Source organism: Chrysochloris asiatica, unplaced genomic scaffold, assembly GCF_000296735.1.
Source record: "Chrysochloris asiatica unplaced genomic scaffold, ChrAsi1.0 scaffold00140, whole genome shotgun sequence".
NCBI classification, from domain to species: Eukaryota; Metazoa; Chordata; class Mammalia; order Afrosoricida; family Chrysochloridae; genus Chrysochloris; species Chrysochloris asiatica.
Genome location: NW_006408658.1, coordinates 6694404 through 6717898, shown reverse-complemented (window position 1 = coordinate 6717898; position 23495 = coordinate 6694404). Strand labels below are relative to the sequence as shown.

The 23495-nt window shown below is 49.7% G+C and overlaps 2 protein-coding genes across 2 annotated transcripts in view; one reads left to right on the top strand and one right to left on the bottom strand.

Annotated features, from left to right (window-relative positions):
* NUMA1 (nuclear mitotic apparatus protein 1) overlaps positions 1-20461 on the top strand; it is a 47243-nt gene extending 26782 nt beyond the window's left edge. The window contains exons 4-26 of the mRNA XM_006870384.1: positions 1315-1394; positions 2547-2629; positions 3224-3304; positions 4726-4813; positions 6040-6163; positions 6653-6810; positions 7091-7208; positions 7298-7415; positions 7648-7788; positions 8964-9086; positions 9214-11272; positions 11306-12612; positions 13004-13045; positions 14425-14502; positions 15664-15774; positions 15866-16084; positions 16180-16337; positions 17493-17739; positions 18462-18690; positions 19255-19391; positions 19669-19845; positions 20052-20165; positions 20246-20461. Coding sequence (XP_006870446.1) covers positions 1315-1394; positions 2547-2629; positions 3224-3304; positions 4726-4813; positions 6040-6163; positions 6653-6810; positions 7091-7208; positions 7298-7415; positions 7648-7788; positions 8964-9086; positions 9214-11272; positions 11306-12612; positions 13004-13045; positions 14425-14502; positions 15664-15774; positions 15866-16084; positions 16180-16337; positions 17493-17739; positions 18462-18690; positions 19255-19391; positions 19669-19845; positions 20052-20165; positions 20246-20461 — 6208 coding nt within the window. The remainder of the gene's footprint in view (positions 1-1314; positions 1395-2546; positions 2630-3223; positions 3305-4725; positions 4814-6039; positions 6164-6652; positions 6811-7090; positions 7209-7297; positions 7416-7647; positions 7789-8963; positions 9087-9213; positions 11273-11305; positions 12613-13003; positions 13046-14424; positions 14503-15663; positions 15775-15865; positions 16085-16179; positions 16338-17492; positions 17740-18461; positions 18691-19254; positions 19392-19668; positions 19846-20051; positions 20166-20245) is intronic.
* A 1386-nt stretch (positions 20462-21847) lies between these two features.
* IL18BP (interleukin 18 binding protein) overlaps positions 21848-23495 on the bottom strand; it is a 2393-nt gene continuing 745 nt past the window's right edge. The window contains exons 3-6 of the mRNA XM_006870383.1: positions 22993-23199; positions 22316-22439; positions 22087-22234; positions 21848-21901 (exon numbers count right to left, since the gene is read on the bottom strand). Of these exons, the coding sequence (XP_006870445.1) occupies positions 21848-21901; positions 22087-22234; positions 22316-22439; positions 22993-23199 (533 nt within the window). The remainder of the gene's footprint in view (positions 21902-22086; positions 22235-22315; positions 22440-22992; positions 23200-23495) is intronic.

Here is a 23495-nt window from a genome sequence, read left to right as displayed (position 1 = left end):
CTTGCTATGAAACGTTTACCTTTACATTTTCAACCCTCATAATCAGTCCTGATAACAATTGTTCACTATTGTCTCGCTTTATATTTTGATGTAATGGAATGCACTTAGGTAAATACTGCTGTACTTTGAGGGAAGGAGTCAAAGTATTCCAGATTGTGGGTGTGTAGGGAAGATGGCTTGTTTGGAGATTAGCATTTCCTCAACACTTTAAAATTAGCTACCTAAAATGCCTCTGTGGAGAATTCAGCTTAGAAGTCTTCCTAGTCGTGTGGAATATAGAGGAGGGACACATGTTTTATCTTGGATGCCTCTTGTGCTTTGCAGGTTACTCTGACTCTGGAACATTCTAAGGCCTACCTTGTCCTTTAGAAAGTTGAATAAACCTGGCTATTCAGAGAACCAGGAGGCCCCTTAATCAGTTTCTCCAGCCATAGCTATTTAGACTATGACTGGGCATACTGATTCAAGTCAGCTTTTCTTGATGACTTTGTACTTGAAGCGAAGAGACCCACTTCTGAAAATGAAACTTTAGTTGGAACAACAGGAGCCAGCTCCCTGGGCTGTGTGAGAGCGCCCCCTGCTGACCTCCTCTTTTGTTGCTTTCTTGGCACTTTACTAACCCAGAGCAGCTGCTAACCCGGAGACTGTAGACACCTCAGCCTTCAGTCTACCCAGTGTATATCAGAGCCTTGTTCTCTCCTGTTCTGTTAGTTCTTAGACCTGTTTTTCCCTTTCCATAGACCTTTCTCACTCTTATTACTTTAGCATTCGTTTTCCAGGCTTCCTGACCTTTTACAGTTGAGCCATTCCAGAATGTTTAACCTAACTCCCCATTCATCTGTGCTTTCTCTTATCTCTTCTTGGTCCCTGTGCCACAGAGTATTCACAAGTAGGATAGCATAGTTCCAGAAGGACCTCATGCTTCAAGTCCTCACTTCTCACCCACCACACAGTTCCATCTGAATAAATGGGATCTTGGCATCTTCTCCCCACACATCCTGGCTCTGGTCTGGTTCTCTTCACAGACCCAGCATAGACTAAGCCCTGGAGATAGGGGGAAGTAATATGTAATGCAAGAAGCTCTGGTAGCGTAGTGGCTACAAATCGGGCTGCAAACCGCAAGGTCAGCAGTAAGAAACTACCAGCTGTTCTGCGCGAGAAACACGAGGCTTTCTGCTCCCATAAAAGATTTACTGCCTCGGAAACCCTGGACAGGGTCAGTCACTATGAGTCCACGGCACATAACAACAATATGTAATGCAGTAGCAAAGAGGGAGGGATCACTAATTGTGTTAACTCTTGCTCTTTTTCTAGCCGTGGCACTGAAGAAGGACAACAAATCGTGAAGCAGCCATTACCAGAGAGATTGGACTTTGTGAGCAGTTTTCTGCAGAGTAAGTAATTTTCTTAGCTTGCTGGGAAGGGGCCGCTTCCTCAGTTCCTGGGATTTGGAGTCCAGAGAAACGAGTTCATAGGTGTCTGGAGGATAAAAGTTTGCCTTATTAGCTTCCTTGTGTTGGGTAATTCCTGTACCAGTTAGGCATAAGTAGAGCCGTTCGTTCCTTCAGACCTAAAGTTCATCTCAGAGACCCAGGTAGAGCCTTACAGTCTGATTTGAGACTTATCACCTTACATTCATTCCCCTGACTGTGAGGAGCGGAGGATCTTTTCCCCTGTTTTTAAGATAAATGTAAATTGGTTGTTTAGGCAATAGATGTTGGGGGCAGAAACAGATTTAGGTTCAGATCTTAACCCTTCTTTTCACTGCTTTGTGACCTTTCTGGGCATAGGTTCCCTGTCTGTAAAATGGAGATAATAATACTTGTTCTTAAGTTTGTTGGGTAGATTATAGAAACCTTCTAGCAATGCTGTAAGTTCCCTTCTCCTTATACAACCATGGACCACATGGTAATCTATCAGCCATTTCTACCTCAAGATATTTCTAGAAAAGGTGATACACATATTTAGATAAAATAAGGTGTTAGCAATTGGTCCCAGACCCTGGGGCAGTGTAAGAGCCGGGTATGACCCAGGTTTCCTAGTCTGACTCAGCTGCAGACTTTTCTTGGATAGGACTCTAGGGTAACCTGGGATCTCTTGGGTTCCTTCTCTGTGGTACTCAGTGGAGCTGATAGATGCATACAATGCCACTACCCATGGTTCCTGTGAATTCCCTCCCTGCCTTCTTGAAATATCTCTCTAACCCTTGTTGTTGTGTGTTAAGTACCGTCAAGTCAATCCCGACCCATAGCGACCCTGTGTATGGTATCTGAGGAGCAGCTGGTGAGCTTGAACCGCCCACCTTGCAGTTCAAATGGCTTTGCAGTCTGGCGCATTAACCCACAGCACCACACCAGGACTCCCTCTAACCCTTAGTCTGGTCCAAAATAGACTTCACGTGGAAAAGTGTATGTTGGGGGGAGACAGGACGTTGGAATATGAAGGCCTGCATCTCATCACCCTATGAGAGGCATTGATTCTGGTCCTCTGACTTTCCTATACTTTTCCTGGGGATGCTTACCTTCTTTTCTACATTGTCATTGCAGAAAGTCGAAAACATCCCTCTTCCCCAGAATGCCTGGTATCTGTGCAAAAATTGATGGAGGGATCAGAGCTGGAAATGGCCAAGGTACCTGTGGAATATTTGACTGATGGAGTGGAGGGTGGTATTGAGGGATCTATAGGTCCTTCTCTTAACCAAAAGGAGATTGTGGGTGCTTGGTTTCTGCAACTCTTGGAGGTAGGGACCAGATCTCTATCTATCTAAGGCAGAGGTTTAATTCAGTTCAAGAACCTAGTAGCCATGGATTTGAGAAACAGGTATACTAGACCATTGTTGTTGGTCTCAATGAAGACCTAGTAGCAATCAGGCCCACATCTGGCTTCTATCTTTTTAAAAACTTTTTTAAAAAACTCAGTCTGTTTCATTCCTTCTGTATTTTCCAGGTGCTAGCCTGCAACAGACAGATACCTTGGGCTTCATACCCAGGGTTCCTTAATTGTAGGAATTCAGCCATGCAGGAATCCTATTACCTGACTTTGTGCACTGAGGGTATTGGGTTTTCAGTAAAGTGTTCTGATGCTTTTACAGGCAGTGGCCTGGATTGCTTTCTTGCAGGAACTTGGGAGTCATCTCCATATTAGTGCAGAGTCCCCAGAACAGCTCAGAGGGGAAGCATCAAGCAGAGTCTGCTTAGTGACTACCTTCTGTTTTGACTTCTAGCTAACCATGCTGCTCTTGTACCACTTTACCATGAGCTCCAAAAGCCTCAGGGACTGGGACCAATTTGAATACAAGATTCAGGTAAGCCATTGTACCTACATCCCACTTAGCATGCCATTTGTATGCTTTAAATAGCATATCTTGTTTAAAGTTGTGATTATGGTAATTAACAACCATTTATTGTAGAAAACCCAGAAAATATTGACAAGCACAAAGAAGCAGTTGCCAGTCATCTCATACCCAGAGATACTAATTTTTTTAAGGCCATGTGCCTGAGTCCTTTGAACATGGCATTTAACTATATAACCCTCGTGTGTTTGGATAATACACAGAAATTGTTTCTGTTCTCTTTTCATCTATGTGTTCTGATGTTTGTGTATATATATATATATATATATATATATATACATACACACAAGGGGGCTTCAAAAAGTTTGTGGAAAAATGGAATTAAAAGATAATGGATTTTTTTCCATGAATTTTTTGAATTCCCCTCAGACACACTCATGTGTTATATGTATGTTATACACCAAACGGTTACGTCCATTGATCTCATCCTTTTCTGTAGAGGCAGGGATAATGAGAGGTCATGTCTTTCTTTGTCTGCTATGACAGTGGAGTTTTGAGTGGTTACCTCCCAGCGGCTCTTCTGTGTGGTCCGTAAATGACAAGAACTTGGTACACCAGCTTCATTCTAGAGGGAATTGACACCGTTTCAGGAACCACCTGCCTTGAGGGTCATGATGTTAACTTTGTTTCCTGAGTCAACAGTTGTCCTTTATTTTCCAGAGTAGCAAAAGGTGGGGTCCAGAGCAGGTAACCTAGGTGATTGATTGGGGTAGTATACAGAGTGTGGTCTTTCATATACTGGTAAAAATCTTGAGTCACCTCTTGGGTACTATCTGTTTCTCATACATTTATCTCATAGTTTATGTCTTGAATTGCAGTTGGGATTTAGTGGCATGAAGTGGGGTGGATAGTTCCTTCCTTCCTTTGACCTTTTCTCTGCTCCAGGTTGGTAGAAACAAAAATTCTAAGAGAATAAGGAACAACAGCAGAGTTGGCAAAGAAATGACATCAACTTTATAGATTTGAAATTAAGACAGAAAAGAGAAGATTTTACAGTTTATTGGTGGATAAGCTTTGGATGAGCGAGCCCTAGAGGTGTTTTCACTTAGACAAACAACTAAGGAAGTCTAGAAGAGGAAAATGTAGCATTCTATCTTTCTCTTTGTTTGCATCCGTTGTAGCAAGGAATGAAGTCCGTTAGACACTCTGTTTGACTCTGAGTGCTGAGGGGGAAAGAGGCACGTGGGATGAAATATTTCTAGTTGAATGTTCATGGTTGGGCCATGGTTTCAGGATGAGAGCAAGAATGGGATCCAGCAGATTCCTGGGGCTCAAGAAAAAAAGCTAGACATGGAAATGCTAGGCTGGAGCTGCCCATCCCTTTAGGGACCCCTGTTTCCCTAACTGATGCTCTTTTTCTCTGTCTGGCTCAGGCTGAGTTAGCCGTCATCCTCAAATTTGTGTTGGATCATGAGGATGGACTAAACCTTAATGAGGACCTAGAGAGCTTCTTGCAAAAAGGTGAGTAGAGACGCTCCCTTGAGGACTCCCTCCCCTCTGAGCTGAGATGTGCAGTAGGGGGTTATTTATAATTGCAACATAAGGTATAGAGCAGGTGTTCAGGAAATGTATATATAGTGGGGTAGGTAGATTTCTATTGCAGTCCTCCTAAGGAGGTCCTGCTAGCTGCTTGGCAGCAGTTGGCAGGTTGTTTATTACTGATTGTGTCCATGGTTAAGTTGTACTTGAGTCCTTCCTTTCCCCATTTTATTCATTTATTTTAGACAAACACTATTCTAGGCTTAGAAACTAGGAGTGCACAGTCTATAAAAGTGTTTTTTTCTCTCATAAAGTTTATGTTCTAGGTGAGAGGGCAAATATATGAACTAGTAAGTGTGTCTAGAGCAGAGATGGGGTTGACTGTTTCAAATGCCTTGGCTGGAAGTATGATGGAATGACATGTCTATTGGTCATCTAATGAAGTTATCATTGAGTGATGACACGAATCTAAAAAATAGGTATAGGCTAGTTCTCTTGTAGCCATTGTATTTGTTCCTTAGAGTCATGTTCTTGTGAAACTGTCAGGTAGGGATGCTGGGGTGCTGGAAAGGGTTCTAGGCCAAAATTGGAATTTGAAAACCAATGAATGGCCACTAAAGCCTTAGTCATTTTGAACAGAGATAAGGAAGCACCATTAGAACTGTGGGTGGCACTGAAAATTTTAGAGTAGGCAAAGGAGGGATGAGCAAATAAGGGAGACAAAGAATGGGTGGTCAGAGAGGTAAGAGAGCCATATGAAAGTGGTCATGGATGTCAAGGAAAGAGATGGATTTGAGAAAGAGCATGTTGGTGGTTTGAGATTTCAGGATGGAAGAATTCAGAAAGTTGGCCAATGACTCTGACTCAAGGGACCATTGGGGATTGAGGTGGTCCAGGCTCAGGGCCCCCAGGTTGCTTCTGTCATGTTGACTCGAGCAAAAGATGAGCTCTGGGCATTGGAGAAGCCCTCCCTTGCCAGTACTCACACAGATGATTGTTTGTAGAGACAGAGCCCATGAAGTTTGCTTAGGACATTGCCCCTGGGTAACTAAACAATGAGCTTTAGGTGCCAGCCTAAAGTTTACATGTAAGTAAGTGTTCGTGGATTCACTTACATTAAGATGAGTTCTCAAACTGCATAAAGATGAAAATCTCTTCACTGTCTTAGAAACCGCTCTGTGGTTGGTTTATCTATTTCTCCCCTTCAGCTCCTGTCCCTTCCACCCGTTCCAGCACCGTGTCTGAAGACGTCTCCCCACCCAGCCACCAGACCAAGAAGGAGATTCGCTTCCTAGAACTACAGAATGTTGCCTCCTCTTCCAGTGGGAACAAGTATGTTGGCTCTTCTCCTGGAACAGGGCTTCAGTGTCCAGTCTTCATATCCCCATAGTCTAGAGGCTAAGCTGCTGACCAGCTGCTTACATCAGCTGGGAATGCTTTGAGTATCCTTAGATCTTATACATTTTCCCCTCACCTAGTACTAATGGGGAAATTGGTTAGAATCTGTTTGGGGCAAAAGGTCACCAGCAAAAGCAATTGCTGTTTATAGACTGCCTTTCTTCCTTCAAGATGATACTGAGGACACTTTTCTCAGTGCAGCTCTGCAGAGGCAAGGCGAATTCATCACCTTATTTGGTTTTTTTTTTTTTGAATAAAGAAGACTTGGAGAAGGAAAAGATACGTTGCTTCCAGGTCATGTCATGAGGCGAAAGTCCAATCAATGCTACAACCATAGACAACGCCTCCCGCAGCTGTTGCTGGTTGCTTCAGCCCTCAGATCTCAAGTTCTGACCATGACTTCTGGGTCATCTCCTTCCTCAGCTTCCTTGTAGGATCTCCAGCCTCCCCCATGGGCGACATCCTGCATACGCCACAGTTCCAGGTGAGACGGCTGAAGAAGCAGCTTGCAGATGAGAGAAGCAATAGGGATGACCTGGAGCTGGAGTTGGCCGACAACCGCAAGCTCCTCACTGAGAAGGGTAGGTCCCTCACACACTGGGTGATGTATGTGCATGGGCAGCATTTGGGATTTTCATCCAATAAAGTGCTGAACTTGCCTGGAAAATGTCCCTTTAGTCTTCCGTGTTGTCCTCTCTGCTGAAGCTCAGTCCTATACCTAGGGTCAGACTGACCTGGAAGCTGGGATTTGTCCTTGCCACCATCCTCTCTACCTTTTATATTGGATACCCTACTCCTCTGTTCTCCACCTCCTTCTCTTAGCTCTGTGTTCATTCTCCTATCCCCTCCAACCCTGAGCAGATGCACAGATAGCCCTGATGCAGCAACGCATTGACCGCCTGGCTCTGCTCAATGAGAAGCAGGCAGCCAGCCCACCAGAGCCCAGGGAGCTTGAGGAGCTACGTGGCAAGAATGAGAGGTATAACCTTCCCTACTTGCCTTCAGCTGCAACCCTTCCCTGCACCCAGTGTTGGGCCACACACTTCTCACTGCTTTCCTCCTTCACAGCCTCACTATGCGGTTGCATGAGACTCTGAAGCAGTGTCAGGACCTGAAGACAGAGAAGAGTCAGATGGATCGCAAGATCAACCAGCTTTCTGAGGAAAATGGAGATCTTTCCTTTAAGGTAAGTGAGTAGAAGAGGTCTTGTCCACACATGGAGGCCCCTGAGGACTGAGGTTGGTCTGGAAGGCTCTCTAAGAGAGGGTGGAGAAAAGATCTCTCCACAGAGCCTGCATTCTTTACTCCTTTCCATTCGCATAATTGGGTATTTTAAATGCCTTGGTAGGATACTGGATTGTGGCTCTACGCTTTGGTGTATACTTCTGGGTTTGGGGATTACCACTTGTCTGTTGCAGGTGCGGGAGTTCGCCAGTCACTTGCAGCAACTACAGGGCGCTCTCAATGAGCTGACCGAGGAGCATGGCAAGGCCACCCGGGAGTGGGCGGAGAAGCAGGCCCATCTGGAGAAGGAGCTCAGCACAACCGGGCAAGACAAGGTAATGCTCTGGTTTGGGGAGTCAGGGCCACAGTCTTGACATATTCAAAACTAAATTGAGTTTAGCCATTTTCTCCTTTTGTATCTTTAGAAACAAAGGTAACTTGTCTTCAAGGTTTAGTGTAATGGAAAACTTGTGGGTTTAAATCTAATACACCTAAGTGAATCCTGTCTTGCTATTTAGAGTGTAATAATTCAATCTCTCCAGGCAGACTTTCCCTTAATTGGGAGTAATAATAGTAGTTGCTTGGTTTTTTGTTTTTTTTTTAAGTGAACATTTTGTTGTAGTAAAGTGAAAGTTTATAGAGGAGATTCCCAGTTCACAATTTATGCATCATTTGTTTCATGACATTAGTTACAGTCCCCTCAGTGTAACTAACAGCTCTCTTTCTACTTCTTCCCTGGGTTCTGCCTCCTGGCTGTTTTCTGAATTTGCTTTTGGGTAAATGTTGGTCTTTGGTTTGAATGTTTCTCTGTGGAGCATGGTCCTCACTGGTGTTATTATTTTATAAGCCTATTATTTGGCTGAAAAGTAATCTCTAGGAGTGGATTCAATTCCAGGTTTAAGGGTAACTGCTTCATCAATTATTATAATATATATAAAACATTTCACATATAATATATGGTATAAAGTAGCACTCAATGAATTAGCACTACTTTATTTTTACTTTTTATTAAGAACCCAACTCTAGTGCTTATTAATAATGTAGCTCTTGGACTAAGCATCTGCTATCTGTGCTTTAATGTGTTGCATCGTATAGGAGGGATAGTGATAGGTACCTCTCAGATTTTCTATATAGATTCTAAGTTCAGAGACGCATGGAGGGTAGTACCTGGCTGCTGTAGGTGCTTAGTGAACAATGGTGGGTATAGTAGGTGTGGGACTGAGGCTGAGCGGATACTCTTGCTTCTGCTGTTGGCCTTGATGCTCAGACAGTCGGAATATTTCTGGTGATTTGGATAATCTGCGAGCCAAGACTTGTCTGAGGAGGGCTATACAGTAAGGAAATTTGAAGTAGACTTAGTAACCTTGGAGAGGTAAGCAGTTCACAAGCCAAGACAAAAGGATGTCTGGGCCACAAGGTAATAGAGTCACCTGCTGATGTCGTGGTGGCCTGTGTGGTCATCTGGTGATTACTCCACCTCTGTTCATGTGGGCATCTTGTTTACTCTTAGAAATACCTTGAAGAGAAGAATGAAATCCTTCTGGGAAAACTCTCACAGCTAGAAGAACGTTCAACCCAGCTGCAGGAAAACCCTTCCCAGGAGAAGGGCGAGGTGCTGGGGGACGCCTTGCAGGTAGGAATAATTGGGAACAACCCATGTGCTCAGCACATTCAGACCCTTGACAATCCTGTTCTTTGAGGGTTCTGGTGACTGAGGAGTCATCATACTCATTCCACTTGTTTCTTTATCATCCCACCAGCTGGAAGCCCTGAAGCAAGAGGCAGCCACTCTTGGTGCAAACTGTGCCCAGCTCCAAGCCAAGGTGAAGGAGCTGGAGACTGAGCAGGGTCAGCAGGAAGCCCAACTGCTTGCTGAGCGGGGCCGCTTTGAAGAAGAAAAGCAGCAGCTGGCCGGCTTGATTGCTGGCCTGCAGAGCTCTGTCTCCAACCTCATTCAGGCTAAGGAAGACCTAGAGAAGGCCTCACAGGCTCAGAATGCCCAGTTGACTGCCCAGGTGGCCACTCTGACCTCCAAGCTCACCACGCTCAATGTCACCCTCCAGCAGCAGGATCAAGAACTAACTGGCCTGAAGCAACAGCTGAAAAAGGAGCAGGCCCAGCTAGCCCAGACTCTCCAACAGCAAGAACAGACCTCCCAGGGCCTCCGCCACCAGGTGGACCAGTTGAGCAGCAGCCTGAATCAGAAGGAGCAACAATTGGAGGAGGCAGCCAAGGAGCAGAAGGCAGCTAGGCGGGACCATGCCCAACAACTGGCCACTGCCACCAAGGAGAAGGAGGTCGCCTTAAGAGAGAAGGACACAACTCTCCAGCAGCTGGAGGCACTGGAGAAGGAGAAGGCTGCCAAGCTGGAGATTCTGCAACAGCAACTTCAGGCTGCCAATGAAGCCAGGGACAGTGCTCAGACCTCAGTGACACAGGCCCAGCAGGAAAAGGCAGAGTTGAGCAAAAAGATTGAAGAACTCCATGCTCGCGTCGAGGCAGCCCACCAGGAGCAGCGTGGGACCCAGGCCCAGGTGGCAGAGCTGGAGGCCCAGTTAAAGTCAGAGCAGCAAAAAGCAACTGAGAGACAAGGGGTGGCCCAGGAGAACAAGCAACTCCAAGAGAAGCTTCAGGCCCTTGAGGAGTCTTTGAAGGCCACCAAGCACAGCCTTGAGGAGGAGAGGCGCCAGGCTACAGACGCCCGGGAAGAGCAACAACGTCGTGTCTCGGAACTTCAGGTAGAGACCCAGAGCCTGGTGGAGCAGCATAAACAGGAGCAGAAGGAACTAGAAGAAGAGAAGACTGAGCGCAAGAGTTTGGAGACCCAATTACAACAGCTTGGAAAGGCCCATCAGGCTGAGATGGAAGCCCTGAGGCGGGAGCTGGCTGAGGCCATAGCCTCCCAGCAAAGGGGTGAGAGTGAGTATGAGCAACTTATCAAGGAGGTAGCTACCTGGCGTGAGCGGTATGAGGAGAGTCAGCAAGAGGAGGCGCAGTATGGTGCCATGTTCCAGGAACAGCTGGAGGCCCTAAAGGAGGAATGTGAAAAGGCTCGCCAGGAGCTACAGGCGGCAAAGGAAAAGGTGTCAGCCATAGAAGCCCACAGTGAGCTCCAGATGACCCAGCAGCAGAATGAGCTAGCTCAGCTCCGTGCCAACCTGGCTAGAGCCCACCAGCAGGTCCAGGAGAAGGAGGTCAGGGCCCAGAAGCTTACCGATGACCTCTCCACTCTGCAGGAGAAGATGGCAGCCACCAGCAAGGAGGTGGCCCGCCTAGAAACCTTGGTGCGCAAGGCAGGAGAACAGCAGGAGACAGACTCACATGAGCTACTCAAGGAGCACCCCAGGTCAGGAGATAGAGAAGCAGAGTGGCTGGAGGAGCAGCGAGGGCCCGAGTTCTGCAGCACCCAGGCCACACTGCAGGCCATGGAGCGCGAGGCTGAGCGGATGGGCAGTGAGCTAGAGAAGCTGCGGACTGCACTGATGGAGAGCCAGGGCCAGCAGCAGGAGGAGCGTGGGCAGCAGGAGAGAGAGGTGGCACGACTGACCCAGGAGCGGGGCCGGGCCCAAGCTGACCTGGCCCTAGAGAAGGCAGCCAAGGCAGAGCTGGAGATGCGGCTTCAGAATGCCCTCAATGAGCAGCGTGTGGAGTTTGCTGCTCTGCAAGAGGCACTGGCCCAGGCCCTGAGGGAGAAGGAAAGGAAGGATCAGGATCTGGCCAAGCTTCGTAGTCAGGAGGCAGCCCAGCAAACAGAGCTGGGGGAGCTTCAGCAAACCCTGAAACAACTGAAGGAACAGCTGGCTAAGAAAGAGACAGAATGCCAACAGCCTGTAGAGGTGGCCAGTAGAGAAGATGCTTCTGGGTCAGAGGCCCTGTCTGGTGTTGTTGGCAAGACAGAGCCATTTGGCTCGGAGCTGGAGGCCCTGCGGGCGGAGGTGAGCAATCTGGAACAGCAGTGCCAGAGGCATCAGGAGAAGGCCTCCACCCTGGAACGCAGCCTAGAGGCTGAGCAGGCCTCTCACAGAGAGTGGGACAGTGCTCTGGAGACTTTGAGGGGCCAGTTAGAGGAGAAGACCGGGGAGCTGGAACGCAGCCAGGATGCCTTAGCCTCAGCTCAGAGGGAATTGGCTACTCACTGCGCCAAGGCCCAAGACCTCAGCAAAGCTGAGGATGAGTGGAAGGCCCAGGTGGCCCGGGCCCAGCAGGAGGCTGAGAGAAAAAACAGCCTCATCAGTAGTTTGGAGGAGGAGGTGTCCATCCTGAATCGCCAGGTCCTGGAAAAGGAGGGTGAGAGCAAGGAGTTAAAGCGACTGGTGGTAGCCGAGTCGGAGAAGAGCCAGAAGCTGGAAGAGAGGCTGCGTCTGCTCCAGGTAGAGACTGCCAGCAGCAGTGCTAGAGCAGCAGAGCGCAGCTCTGCTCTGCGGGAGGAGGTGCGGACCCTCCGGGAAGAGGCAGAGAAACAGCGGGAGGCTTCAGAACATCTGAGGCAGGAGCTGACCTCGCAGGCAGAGCGTGCAGAGGAGCTGGGCCAAGAATTGAAGACGTGGCAGGAGAAGTTCTTCCAGAAGGAGCAGGCCCTCTCTGCACTGCAGCTCGAGCACACCAGCACACAGGCCCTGGTAAATGAGTTGCTGCCTGTCAAACACCTGTGCCAGCAGCTGCAGGCCGAGCAGGCTACTGCTGAGAAACACCATCGCGAGGAGCTGGAACAGAGTAAGCAGGCAGCTGGTGGGCTGCGGACCGAGCTGCTGCGGGCCCAGCGGGAGCTCGGGGAGCTGGTCCCCCTGCGGCAGAAGGTGGCAGAGCAGGAACGAGCAGTCCAGCAGCTTCGAGCAGAGAAGGCCAGCTATGCTGAGCAACTGAGCATGCTCAAAAAGGCCCATGGCCTGCTAGCAGAAGAGAACCGGGGCCTGGGGGAGCGGGCCAATCTCGACCAGCAGTTTCTGGAAGTGGAGCTAGATCAGGCTCGGAAGAAGCATGTCCAAGAGATGGCTGCTGTGCGTGCTGATGTAGAGACCCGCCTAACTGAGGTTCGGCAGGAGGCAAAGAATGCTGCCCAGGAGCTGGAGGTGATGACTGCCAAGTATGAGGGTGCCAAGGTCAAGGTTCTGGAGGAGAGGCAGCGGTTCCAGGAGGAGAGACAGAAACTCACTGCCCAGGTAAGGTCCCCAGCCCAACCCCAGCCCCAAAGATTGGACCAGAGAGAGGGACCAGGGCCTCCAGCTCCCATGCTATTATCTTAAGCTAATTAAAGGTGGCAGAGGAGAAGTACGGTTAAGTCTTTTGCCCCTGTTGTCTTCAAGAAAACTATCAGTCTCTTCCCCTTCCCTGAAGACTCTTGTTCCTGGAAAGTTATGTGAAGACCACCGACCCTTTCCAGAGGTACTTTGTGTGGAAGTGCGCCTGTACTGGAGGCCCCAGGGACCACTGGGGACTCAAATGAGCCAAACTGGTATTCTTTATATGACTAAATGTCTAGTGCCTTGGCAGCCAGATAGCCCTCTTTGGCCTCATCTTATGCTGTCTCCATTGCCTCTCCCCCGTGCACAGGTGGAGCAGCTAGAACTATTTCAGAAAGAGCAAACTAAGCAGGTAATACCTGGGGTTCTTGCTGAATGCTGGCTGCTTAAGCGGTGACCGTTCTCAGTGCATGGCCTCTGCTCAGCTTGCCTCTGCCAGCTCCCATTGTGAACTGTTTGTGAAGGGGGCAGGGTCAAGCCATGGAATCCAGGCCCAAACTGCCCAGTGTGGTGTCCTGGACCCTCTTAGGGTTCATCCCACCCATTCCAGGTTGGCCTCTTCATCCTTCTGCATTTTATCTCCTCTGCCTGTCAGGGAGGAGGGATATGATGGGCTTCATTTCTGAATCAGAGACAGAATTAATCTTTTGGGCCCTAGACTCTCCAAGTCATGTTCCAAGCTAAGAAGACTCAACGAAGAGAAATAGAATTACTTACGGGCGTTGTTTACACAGCCCCCTTCTGTGTAAACAGAGTATGGATTTGTTGAAGCCATAAGGGAAATATGCAATGCATCCTTCAGAGATTGGAAGGGCTATGAGTTCAAATATCAGCCTCCGCCGAACTGTGTCCTGAGAGCATGGTATAGAGAGATATGGGAGCAGAAGGCCAAGGTTGAGAGGAGTGGGCATGGTCTAGACCAGACATAGTATTTAGTGAGAGCACCCTGTCATTGGCCTGGCCTCACCTCTCCTCCTTTCACCTTCTCTAAGGAGCCTGAGATGATTAGGATGGGGCTCAGGGGAGGCAGTCAGAGAGTAGCAAACAGTTAGCAATGCAGTGCTTGCCTCTCCTTATACGCCTGGAGACTGGGTGCTTGGGGTGGAAGTTATGTTTTCTGCTTCTCTTTGCTCTTTTTGACAGTGGGTGGGCTTTGAGTATGTGTGTTGCCCCCACTCTTCCAGCGTTGTTCCCTAATGCTAACCACAGTAACCACACTGCTGCTAACAGCCTATGGATATTGGGAAGAGGTGTGAGTGTCTGTGGACTTATGCTTTGGCAGTTTTGGGATGAGAAAGGGAATGGATATTCATGCACATATCTGCTAGAATTACCGACTGTTAAGTGCTATGGAGTCAGTTCTGACTCAGAGTTACTGACTAGGTCTCTGTTATAACCCCAAACTGGTTAGGTTGGGCTGGGGAGCTACAAAAGTGAGGTACCAGCTCCCCCAAGTCCCTTCTGCTGATTCTGGTGGTTGCAGGGGTCAAGCAGGCCTCTTCCTCGGAAAGCTAGGTTGGACAGGTCATTATGGCAGGTGGCTGAGGAACATTTGTGTTGATCACCTTACTCAGGTTATACCAACCAGTCTAGGCAGTGGTGAGTCCGTTCCTTAAATGGAGAGTAGAGAAAGGACCTGAGTTTCCTCTTGTACGAACACTGGGGGTACTGGCCTTGGGCAACGTCACCCAGAAGGTGGCTAATGAGTCTGATTGTCTCTTTTCCCCTCAGGTGGAAGAACTGAGCAAGAAGTTAGCTGACCATGACCAAGCCAGCAAGGTGCAGAAGCTAAAGGTAGGGCCAGCGGGGGTGGGGGTGGGGGGGTTATGTCTAACCTGTTTGGCCTCAGAGGACTGTCATGGGTGAGGGAGGAGAAGGGCATGCTGAGATCTGCTTGTGCCTTCTGAGATCTCTTGAGGGACAGTGGGAGCCATTCCCATCTCTAGACCTCTGCTGTCCAGTACAGTAGCCACTAGTGCTCTTGAAATTTCAATTAATTTAAACAATATAAAATTAAATATTCAACCCCTCAGTCACAGGACCCACATTTCACATATAGGTGGCAATTGGCTACCATTATAGTACAATGAGTCCTAGTGTGGTGCTGCAGGAGAATGCACTGAATGGAAAGGTTGGTTTGAACTGCAAGGTCAGTGGTTCAAATCCACCAGTTGCTCTTTGGAAACCCTGTACAAATTCACTGTCTTCTCAGAAAGTTCTGCTGGACAGTGGGGGTTCTAAATAGTCTGGGCTCAGGTATTGAGTATATTGATGATTTTTAACATTAAGATGCAATTTAATACCATTCTAATATTTTCAGTTACATCATTTATTGTTCAGTGTTTGCTTTTTGCAGTTCTAGACTTCATGATCTTTAGTCAGGGACAAAGAAAATGGGCCTTGGGACTCACTGAAGCTCTCCTGGGTCTTAGGAGTTGGTGGGAGCTCAGAGCTTTGCTTCCCTGCTCACCTTCCATATGTACTACATACATCATGCTAAAGTGATCAACATCTCTCATGCCCTGCCCAGCACCTTTAACCAATCAAGCCCTGTGGGAGGCAAAGCAGGTGGGCAGACTTGGACACAGCCCCTGCTCTGGAGGAGGCTGTGTTCTGGGTTGGAGGCAGCATGGACACATAGGCTTTGGTGTTAGGTGAAGCAAGTGTAAGGCGTCTGGGTGGTACATTGGGTTAAGTGGATAACTTCAAGGTATGATTCAAACCCCTCAGCTACTCTAAGGGAGAAAAGTAAGGCTTTCTGATCCTGTAAATTCTTGGAACCCAAAGGAGCAGCTCTACTCTGTCCTCTAGGATCACTAGGAGTCAGGATTGACTTGATGTGGGGAGGGTAGAGTGTGGTGTTTCAGTGTTATTGAGAACAGCCACGGAGCCCAAGGGTCTCAGCCAAGTCAGTGGTCTTGGGTGGAGCAGCTAGACCCACCCCAATGATATGCCTTTCAATGCTCCCAGGCCCAGGAAGGTGAGAGCCAGCAGGAGGCCCAACGCCTCCAGACCCAGCTCAATGAGCTGCAGGCCCAGCTGAGCCAGAAGGAGCAGGCAGCTGAACACTACAAGCTGCAGGTGAGGACCCCCGTCTACTCTGACCCCTCTGCTCCCCTGTCCTGCCTCTGCCCCATCCCCACCAGTCCTCCCACCCTTCCTGTTGACACAGATGGAGAAAGCCAAAACCCATTATGATGCCAAGAAGCAGCAGAATCAAGAGCTGCAGGAACAGCTTCGAGGCCTGGAGCAACTGCAGAAGGAGAACAAGGAGCTGCGGACAGAAGCTGAGCGGCTGAGCCGGGAGCTGCAGCAGGCAGGACTGAAGACCAAGGAGGCTGAACAGACCTGCCGTCACCTTACTGCCCAGGTGCACAGCCTGGAGGCACAGGTAGGTGTCTGAATGGAAAGGTTCCTCACTCTGCATGTTAGAACTCTGTACCCTCAGTTGTACTATGTTTCACTTGCCTGGCCCTCTCCTCCCAGGTTGCCCACGCTGACCAGCAGCTTCGAGACTTGGGCAAGTTCCAAGTGGCAACTGATGCCTTAAAGAGCCAGGAGCCGCAGGTTAAGCCCCAGCTGGACTTGAGCGTTGACAGTTTGGACCTGAGCTGCGAGGAGGGGACCCCCCTCGCTATCGCCAGGTCAGACGATCTCTTTCCCTTTTCGTTGTCAAGGTGCCATGGAATCGTTATATGCTGTTGACTTAGTTCTGATTCATACTGACCCTGTAGAGGGTTTCCAAGGAGCAGCTGGTGGGTTTTAACCTCCAACCTTGTGATTCAAACCAGCTTTGCAGTCCAGTGTTTATCCTATAGTGCTACATTAGGACTTTGTTGATCATGTTAGGGAGAGGAATAAAACGTGGTCTGTTTGTCTTCTTAGGGGAAAAGGATAAAGAAAAACATCACATATGCGATGCCAGCCATATGTATAGGGCACAGGGCGAGGGAAAAGAAGTGTATGTGAAAAGCTCTGTGGTGGCAGAAAATACACAGATGTGTGCGCCAGGTAGACCGAGCAGTGGGAGCCAAGGACGAGAGAATGAGCTGCTTGGGCTGTGGAAAGAAGGACGGTTGAGCAGGCCCAGGTCCCAGCAAACCACTATATTTCCAGGGGCTGTGTTTTAGACATCCTAAAGACACTGAGGAACCTCTGAAGGGGTTTAAATTGAGTAATGTTCAGATTTGCATTTTAGGATTATTCTGATGACAATGTAGAGGATAAGACTAGAAACACATTGTTTTTAATAAGCAAACACTTCTCTGGCACTTGTCAGAGACAAGTATAAAGTACTTGAAACATTACAACCTAGGTGAGAGATGAGACTGAACCAGAAAGGATGGATTGGGAGTGTGGTCAGGAGAGCTATTCAGACACTTGGTAAAACTGGATTGGACAGGAGAGGGTTGTGGTAGGGCTTCTGCCCATTCATGTTCATGGCTTAGGGGGCTGGGCTGAAGACATTCCTATTCACTGAAATGTGGGGTGCAGAAGGTAGAACAGGTTTACTGTGGAGTTCGATGGGCACCTTGGGGGCACGTTGCAGGGCAGTTGAATCTATGGGTCTGGAGTTCAGACTCTGGGAGGTGTGAGGAGCACTGTGAGGATGGATGAGCTTACCAGGAAGAAGGCAAAGTGAAATGCGGGCCCAGTCCAAGGGATCTCCTTGTTGCTTTTGAAAATCAGAGTTAGAATGGAGTGCTTAGACCCTGTTGGCTTGTAATAAATGTGGGAATAGTCACTTTGGAGCAGAGAGGCAAATGCTTTCTAGCATCTCAGTGGGTTTCTTTCCACAGCAAGCTGCCTCGTACCCAGCCAGATGGCACTAGTGTCCCCGGAGAGCCTGCCTCACCCATCTCCCAGCGCCTGCCCCCCAAGGTAGAATCCCTGGAGAGTCTCTACTTCACTCCCATCTCGACTCGGAGTCAGGCTCCCCTGGAGAGCAGCCTGGACTCCCTGGGGGACATCTTCCTGGACTCAGGCCGTAAGACCCGCTCTGCTCGTCGACGTACCACACAAATCATCAACATCACCATGACCAAGGTCAGGCTACTGGGAGCAGAGCTGCAGCTGGAGGACAGTAATGTCCACTCCTCTAAAGGGCATCTTTTCAATTGGGTCCGCAAAACAGCCTGAGGAGCAAACGGAGATGCTGAGAAAGGAAGTGAGACGTTTAGGACCTCTTTTGTAGAGGTCTGGAATGGAGACTTCTATCTCCACTGCTCTTAGTGTAGCACTGATCCTGTACAGGCTGAAGGGAGAGGAGGATGGGCAAGTTGCCTGTGCCTCTGAGCACACCCTATGTAGCAGACCCATATCGTGGATGCCTGCCAGGCTCTGGACCCTTGCCTTTGTTTCTTCCCGATGCAGCAGGGAGAGCTCTGTGTGTGGCTACCCTGTGCTCACAGGGTGCTAGAGCAGTTCTAGACTGGTCTAAGGGATAGTGGAGGCTGTGGGGTGAACCTATTGCTCAGAGATGAGTTCAACCCCACCTCTGCCACTTCCTAGCTGTTTGACCGGTTCACCCCTCCCAGGCTTATTTGAAAAATGGATGGAGGAGTCCATCATCTTGGCACCTTGTGAAAGGATCTGGCAACAATATCAGTTTTTTTTACAGTAAACGTGCAAGCTATGGCCCCTTCCTTGCCAAGTAGTATTGATAGTGCATGGATCTAAGGGGCTATTGGCAAGAGCAATGAGAGATTTCTTTATAGAGGACCAGGGTCCCACCCTATTCACCACAACAGATTCTTCTTCTCTTCCAGAAGCTGGATGTAGAGGAGCCAGACAGCGCCAACTCATCCTTCCATAGCATACAATCTGCTCCTCCATCCCAGGCCAACCTGAAGACCACCTCCTCCACCCAGTCTCTACCTTGCCTGAGCTCTACCAATGATGGCAGCTCAGCTCTGCTCAGCCTGCCTGGCTACCGGCCTACCACTCGCAGTTCTGCTCGCCACTCCCAGGCCAGGGTATCCAGTGGGGCCCCTTCAGGTAAGGGAACTTTGGGAGTACAGAAAGTGGAGACTGGCAGCAGATCCAAGGCTGGCCACCTTGCTGCCTTCAAGTACTTTGTCTACCTTTTCCTCTTCACAATCTCAGGGCCTGGCCTGGCCTCTAGAGGATGTGCTGGGGCGATCGGGCTGACGTCTGTCTCAGCCAGGGTGATCTGGAGATGCACACCAGGTCTTGTCAGTTCAGAGACTACTTGGAGTCTTTTGCTCACTGAGCCCCAGGGACCCCCTCTAGCTGTCAAGTCCTGGCCCTGAGTGTTTTTCTGGGTATTGGGCACTAACTACACTTTGGCAGGTAAGTGACATGTACTCACAACCTTTGCATATGACTTCTTTTGGTCTCCCAAGGAAGGTGAGTGAGCAAGTTCCCCTGGTAGACTGTATCTGTGTGCCCCACTCATGTACCTGTTGGACTAGGCTGGGCATTCATGGGAATAGGCTGAAGAAGAAGATGTGCCAGCAAAGCCTGGTGAGACACCAGGGCCACTGCTGATTCCTCTTGACCCTCCAGTCCCCACTTGATCCAACTTTCCTGCTCCCACAGGAAGGAACAGTTTCTACATGGGCACTTGCCAGGATGAACCAGAGCAGCTTGATGACTGGAACCGCATTGCAGAGTTACAGCGGCGCAACCGAGTTTGTCCCCCACACCTGAAAACCTGCTATCCCATAGAGTCCAGGGTGAGCCCTGGGGTCACTGAGCAGGACCTGCCCCACACTGGCTCATTCCCCCAACCTCCAGTGCTACCTGCTTGGCCTAATTTTAGTACTAATGTCCCAAGTCTCTGACCATATAGATGGAACAGCCAGCAGGAAGGGAGTTTAAGATTGAAGTTGTTCTGGGAGGACACTAGCTCTGAGAGGAGTCTGCCCAAGTTGTGGTGGGGAACACAGGGGGAAGGCCGATGTTCATCTGCATAAAACCAGGGTCCAGTGATCTCTTCTCCACCCTCTACAGCCTTCCCTGGGCCTGGCCACAATCACAGATGAGGAGCTGAAGACTGGGGATCCTCGAGAGACCCTGCGTCAAGCCAGCATGCAGCCGATCCAGATTGCTGAGGCCACTGGCATCACTACCCGGCAGCAGCGCAAACGGGTTTCCTCAGAGTCCCACCAGGGCCCTGGCACCCCTGAGGTGGGCAACATTGGCTCCTCCCTGTTCTGTCCAACACTGCCCAGTAAGGCCCAGCTTAGCACGCTTGAGAAGGGCTCAAGAGAAGACTTCTCTCGCCAAGGGCCTCTGGCTCTGGGCTGTGGGGGTAGCAGGTTGGACACAATGACTTGGAAGGCAAGAGACTTGGTCTAGACTGTGCTGCTGTCTAATTATCCTCTTCCCCATAGTCTAAGAAGGCTACCAGCTGTTTCCCACGCCCCATGACTCCCCGTGACCGACATGAAGGGCGCAAACAGAGCACTACCAAGACCCAGGAGAAAGCAGTTCCAGCTGTTAAACAGGCTAGTCAGAGGGGAGGAGGAGGTGTATGTAGCCCTTAAAGGCAGTTTTCCCAGTTTGACAACCCCATCATCTCCCACAGGCTGACCGGCGCCAGTCAATGGCCTTTGCCATCCTCAACACACCCAAGAAGCTTGGGAATAGCTTTCTGAGGCGGGGAGCCTCAAAGAAAGCTCCGTCCAAGGCTTCCCCCAACACCCGCAGTGGAACCCGCCGCTCTCCTCGCATCGCCACCACCACCACCAGCGCTGCCGCCGTCCCTCGGACCAAGGGCAAGGTGGGTGCCTGTGACTCCTGAAAGCCCAGTGAGAGAGAGTATGAGCCCTCCCCACATTTCTCAGTGGGGCAGCATCTATAGCAGAATTAAGCTAGCTGTGGGGTGGGGAGTAAAAGATGTTTCATGTCCTACCGCTATTCCAAGGGAGAAAGATGGGGCTTTCTGCGCGCCCATAAAGACTTAGAAGCCGCTAGGAGTCAATCACCATATTCTAGTTCAGTGCTCACTGCTGATGGGAGAAGTGACTCCATTACTCCTGAGCACACCTGTTTTAACAACTGGTAAATTGAGGCAGTTGGTGTAGGGCTGGCATCACACGTCTTATCCAACCATGTGATTATCTCTTTTTCAGGTAAAGCACTAAAGGGCCAGTACCAGAGTGGGCCCCACCTGTGCCCGATGCTGACCTTGCCTGGCTGGTCCTCCTCTTCTTACTGTCCCTCTCAGTGCCTTCTCTCAGCTCCCAGGCCCATTAGTGGCCAAACCCCAAGAGACAGTGATGCTTCCCACACCTTGTTGCCCCCGTGCCTCAGGGGTGGGGTGACAGCTCACCTCCAACTTCCCCCAGATGTGCACTGGGGTGGGATTTGGAGTGATGGGAAGGTTTTTAAGGACCAGGGATGGATCTTTTCTAAAAGTTATTACTTGTAAATAAAGTCTATTTTTCGCCCTTAAATGCTGAGCTACCATGTACTATGTGGAAACCAAGGGTGATCTGGTGGTCCCTGCTGCTGATTATACAACTTCTTAGATCACAGTTCGCCTCAGAACTAGTCAGCCCTGGTGGCACAGAAATTAGATGCTAGGCCAGGAGTTCAAAGCCACCTGCAAGAATGCTTTTATAAAGATTATCTTGGAACTCTATGGGGCAGTTCTACAGAGTTAGAATGAACTTGAAAAAATAGTTTTGTCATGAGCGATTATAAGTACCTACTGTGGGCCCTGCTGGTTCTATAGAGATGCACTTGTGGATCAGAAGCGGCCTTCACCTCTTCCTGGGGCAGTCCATTTGAGGAAGGGAAATGCAACTATTAAGTCAATACAGAATGTGGCCAGAGCTGAGATACAATAGTCTTCACAGTCAGAAGGGACCAAATGAGGAGGAAAGGCACAGAATTGAGAGTTGTCTGGGAGCATGTTGGAAATGCAGGTAGGGTCTTAGTTTTCTGAGGAACACAGCAGTGTCCAGCATCAGGACAATTAGCAAGGGAGGGGACTTTGAACTTGGTGAGATCAGTGAGGATAGACTGACAAGAACCTTAAAAGGCAGGAACTCTTGAGCCAAGTCCACAGCATGGCAAGGTTGGGGAGGGAGCGCTGCTCAGGGCTGACTGTCCAGGGAGGCAGGATCTGGGCTCTGGTCAAGATTGCAGTCCTGCTCCGGGGACTGTGTGCTGAAGTGGGCACCTAAGGCCTGGGCAGGGCTTCTTCAGTGGGAGGCAAGGCTTTTTTCAGCCCAGTCTGGAGAAGAAGGTAGACAAGAGTCAGGGCCAAGGGGCGGAGGGCCATCTCTTGGCACTTTTCCTCCACGCCCTCCAAATTCCCGTTTGTTTCCCCTTCAGGCTTGGGAAAATGGTGGTTGTGAGCTTTAGGGCTGTTCAGACCAGAACCTCCTTCCCCTGGAAAACTTCCCTTAGGTTCCTCACCCAGAGCTGGGCCAGGACAACGTGACGCTGGGCTATCTGTGCAGGATCCACGAGAACACACGAGAAATTGGTGCTGCGCAGGGCAGGGTTCAGCTCTTCCAGCACCAAAGTCCTACGCAGCCAGGTGCTTGTGTTCTTACGTTCCCAGCTGGAGCAGGGGTGGGGAGAAAGGGCCATGAGAGGCTGCAGGAGGCATCCTTCCCTCTGACCTCACTGCTGTATCCCTCACCTGATGCTACCCTCCCGCAGCCGGCCAGGGAGGTGCTCGATGAAGGAGCCATTGCCCAACCAGTAGAGAATGCTGAAGTGGAAGAAGTGGCTGCAGCCAGTACAGGACAAGGTCAGGGATCCATCTAGGGAAATGTGTAGCTGTTAGCCTTTCCAGAGAGCAGTGCCCCCTGCTGTGCTCTGCTAACACTCTCAAGAGGCAAGAGCTTAAAGGTTAGGTGGGAAAGTCTGAAAGAAAAGTGCAGTTGCTAAAAGGCCTGAGCAAGAAGAATCTGGAGAAGTGCCCTTGATTTGTGTTGTCTGTCTCTTCTGAGCCTGTTTCTTCAGGATAATCTTTTCTAGCACCCAGCCTCCCAGCCTCTCTGACTCTTGGAACCCAGGCCAAAATGGCAATGTTAACGCTTCTCTGAAGTGGCTGGCAGGTTAGCAGGCTCTAGGGGAGGGATTGGCTTTTGGTGTCTACTGCAAGCAAGGCTCAGGGTCCCATGACCATTCCTTAGGTCTTGAGTTCTCTCCATCCCATTCAATAAGGAGCACCTTGAAAGTTGGGTTTTTGAAGTGGGGGATGGAGAAGGATGAGTGCTCAGCCAACTTGCCCTAGACATTGGCTCAGCCCTACCCTTGAATCCGCTGTGCCCAAAGCCCTCCCTGGCCACGGTACCCTCCAGGGATTCTTACTCAGTGATACTTCCACCTCTGGCCACGTCACCTCCAATGCTGGGCACCGCTTAGCTGTTGGGAGTGTTGGGGGCCAAGAGGAGTAGAGATCCTGTGTGGTTCCAGCTGAGGCAGTGGTAACTGTGGTGCTGGGATGTACAGGTGTGGCTCTGTCCGGGAGAGTAATGACATGGACACACAAGAGCAGGACCCATAAGGGACTGGAATCTAAGGAAAGGGTGGTCACAGAGGTCAGCAGTTGTCCAAACTACGTGGTTGTGTTCAGCCATAAAGGGTGGTTCTAAGCTGGAGAGATTTCCTGCCTGGGTGAAGATGGAGCTCCAGCTCGGAGACTCAGATCGACTCAGTATCAGAGAGACAGAAGCACCTCTCTGCTCCCACCCTTTAGCCCTTTTTTGAATGGAGCCAGAGCCACAGCACCTGGGCAGAGGCTTAAAGCAGCAGTACAGCAGGGAGTTCACCCGGAAACCAAAGCTCAGCTCACCACAGGGCTCCATTCTATT